Below are 3,510 nucleotides of genomic sequence, written 5' to 3'. Positions count from 1 at the left end.
ACCGGTAAGCGACCTACTTTAATTTTGTACATTCACATGTGATGATTTAATATATATTTCTTATTGTCAATGTTGCAGCCTTGAATCCACTAGGTATGGATGAGGTTCTTCTTCCCTCTGCAAGTGTTATACCTATACAATGGGATATCACCCCGACTTCGAACGCCGTAGCTGTTAACCAGGACACAAGTACTGGTACAAAGGAGAGCATGATAGAGAAAATAGTGCGTAGACAGTCCAAGAGGACGCAAAAAACTTTTCGTGATCCTTCAACAATAAGCAAGGCAATGCTTTCTACTTATTTCCATATGCCCATTTATAAAGCCGCTAAGGAACTAAGAGTTGAGTACAGAATCTTGAAAAGAAGGTGTGAGGAATTAGGAATCTTCAGATGGCCTCATCGACAATTAGTCAGCTTACAAAAATTATCCGAAAATGTTAAGGTAAATTTTTTTTATTACACTTTAACATCATTCGATCAGTATTAATCAACCGTTATACAGGAATTGGGTAGCATTGAAGATGACCCTGAACTAAGAGAAGTACTCAAAGAAATAAAAGATAGAAGAGAAATGATGCTAACAAATCCACATTTGAAATTGCATCCAGCCGAAATAAAGCTTAGAGATGCATGTACCAGAAAGAAAAGGCACAGAGAAATGATGAGTTTTATTTCTCCTTGTACCCTTCCTGTTCCTTCATTTGTGGTTGATCATATTCTTCCTTTAACTGTGGATCCACCTTCACGAGCGATGGAAGAAAATGAATCGTTTCAGCTTTTGCTTGATGGCTTCCAATAACTTTTTTTTATAATATCAATTCTCTAAGAAATTTTAATATTATCAATTTTGTAAAAAATACCATGCAAAATATATTGCCCAAATGCATGTATGAATGTATAATAATGCAAATATGTCTATATAAATGTATGAAAATTTTTTTTAATGCATATCTATCTTATCTTAATACCCAATTGTCATTTTTAAACTAAACCCTAGCTCCAACGAACAAAGTGGTTTGCTCCCGAACTTGCGGTTTTAGATTTATCATATCCACTAAACAAAAATAAAATATGTTCTCAATTTACCAATCACATGCACCATATTCATCAAAAGTGACATAAGGACTTACAATATTTTATTGTCATAATAAGTTTATGTGAGGTGCTTATGTGAGGTTGTGAGTTGTGACAAGCGCAATAGTTCTTTGTAAGATGTCACTAATCATACTAAATTTATCCCAAAAAAATAGAACTTTTACACACGAAGTTCAAAACTAACCTGGAATTCTAAAAGCATTTGGTTGATAGATCATTTGTTTGGTTTTCAGCCAAATATAGGAAATAAAGAGATGTTATGATTATAATTTACTTCAATTTTTTCAAATACTTAAAACTGTAGTTCATAAGGAAGAAGGTAAACATATACTTTACGTACATACCGCATCTATAGCTAAGGTTATCTCCTTCCATTTCTTAGTGGATGGTTTATACACCACCCTTGGTGGTTAATATGAATTCTCTATTTCTCAAGTTTTTAACATATCTATATCACTCCGATAATGGATATTATTCGTCACCTAATTTCATTCTTACCTCACCTTTTATGGTTATTTTTTTTTACATTTGAATTACTTGTTATTGAATTTTCAAGAGTTTGCTCTATTTCTCAAGTTTTTAACATATCTATATCACTCCGATAATGGATATTATTCCTCACCTAATTTCATTCTTACCTCACCTTTGATGGTTATTTTTTTTACATTTGAATTATTTGTTATTGAATTTTCAAGAGTTTGCACTATAAAACAGGAAATATTTTCATTATTAAAATAATATTAAGTGCAGGAAAGCTACATTGTATCTTCATTCTTAGTTTTTGGGAGAGGATTACCATAAACATAACATGAGCTCGCAAGAGGAGCATAGTAAGAAAGTTCCGTCAAATTTCGATACTTTCTCTTCTTAAAGTATGAAACTTCAAGTTTATTTCTTTCTATGCCTGATTGAAGATTAGGATCCTTTAACATTTGCTCCCTTTGATTTTCTAGCTCATTTATAATTTCTCTATGATCAGTATTCCCTTGGACATTTTTTGCTAATCGCTCCAAGGTACGCAACTTCTTATATGGCCATTGATTAATTCCAACCTTCTTACATATCTTCTTCAAAGAAGCTTCCTTAATCTTTAACTCTTTCACCGCTTGATTCATAGGCATATGGAAGTATTTAGAAACCATTTCGAAATTCCAAAGTCGTTTGGATGGTCTGCTATCATTCCCTATAACTACGGTTGAAATTTCTTCGACATTTACAGTTTCAGTAGTTGCAATATCTGCAACAAATAAATAAGTAATTAATTAAATAAATAAATAAATAAATAAATAAAAATATATATATATATATATATATATATATATATATATATATATATTATGAATACAACTACATATAAAGATGTCATTATTGTTCATTTTAAGAAAGTAAAATCCTTTACCAGCAATTAAATTGAATCGTTCTGCTTCAGGTTTGAAATCCCATAAGCCATCAAACTCTGTATAAAAAAAATGTGTTAATACATTAAATGTATAAGGGTATAAGTAATTACACGTTTTACCTTTACCAATCTCTGAGAATTGTTTTGCAAAGCCAATAGTTTTATTTGTAGGCATCAATGGAAGTGCCTCATACTGGTAATCCCAGATATAATGCTCTGAGTAATCACTACAAGGGCATTCAACCTGATTAGGAGAAGATGAAGAAAAGGCATAATGTGCCATTCTGCAGGTATATTACTTTAACAACGAAGAAGGAACATAGGATAATACAATCGATAGTTTAGAAAATGCAAGGTTGGAGGCAGTCATTTGCTTTATTTAATAAGGAAGGAATGGAGCATAACAACTGGCAATTTCAAATTATACGCGTATCCCGAGGATTCACATGCAACAACAAAAGTCAAAAGAACAGTTCACAAAACTTTTATAATTTTTTTTTTTTTCAGTTTTTTTTGTGGAATAGAACTATTATGAAAAATTTTGAGTTTGGCATAACTTTTTTTTAGATTAAGATTGACAAGAATTTATATGCATGTATAAGTCTTCATTTGAAATTGTTTATGTTTTAATGAATGCAACAATGTATTTTTTTTACATTATATTAGCTATTTGTCCATTTATTTGAATCTAAAATAGTAGTAGCAAATAGCAGAAGTTTACATTCATTGTTGTACTCATGTTTGAAATCACAGATTTATGATTCAATTATAACATCATTTAAAATATGAAATATTGCAATGAGTATTTTAGAAATTACAATTTCATACTTTACATGATAATTGTTATGTGATAATTATTTTTGTGTCACAGTTTGCTCTATAATTATGTGAATCATCGGTAAAGTATTTTCCAGATAATAAATATGTGCTATAGGTCCTAAATGTTAGATTTTCCCACTAAACTCATTTTCGATATGTTTATCAAAATTATGGGATAAATATATAATTATGTCCA

The 3,510-nt window shown here is 30.3% G+C and overlaps 1 protein-coding gene across 1 annotated transcript; it reads left to right on the top strand.

Annotated features, from left to right (window-relative positions):
- Positions 1–95: 95 nt before the first annotated feature.
- On the top strand, positions 96–800 carry LOC116012324 (protein RKD2-like). Its single transcript, XM_031251845.1, has 2 exons — positions 96–443; positions 504–800. The coding sequence occupies exons 1-2, from the start codon at positions 96–98 to the stop codon at positions 798–800; spliced, it is 645 nt and encodes a 214-aa protein (XP_031107705.1).
- Positions 801–3,510: the final 2,710 nt, after the last annotated feature.

The sequence above is a fragment of the Ipomoea triloba genome, chromosome 1 (genome assembly GCF_003576645.1).
Source record: "Ipomoea triloba cultivar NCNSP0323 chromosome 1, ASM357664v1".
NCBI lineage: Eukaryota > Viridiplantae > Streptophyta > Magnoliopsida > Solanales > Convolvulaceae > Ipomoea > Ipomoea triloba.
The sequence above is the reverse complement of the archived record's forward strand: the minus strand, read 5'-3'. Positions and strand labels throughout refer to the sequence as shown.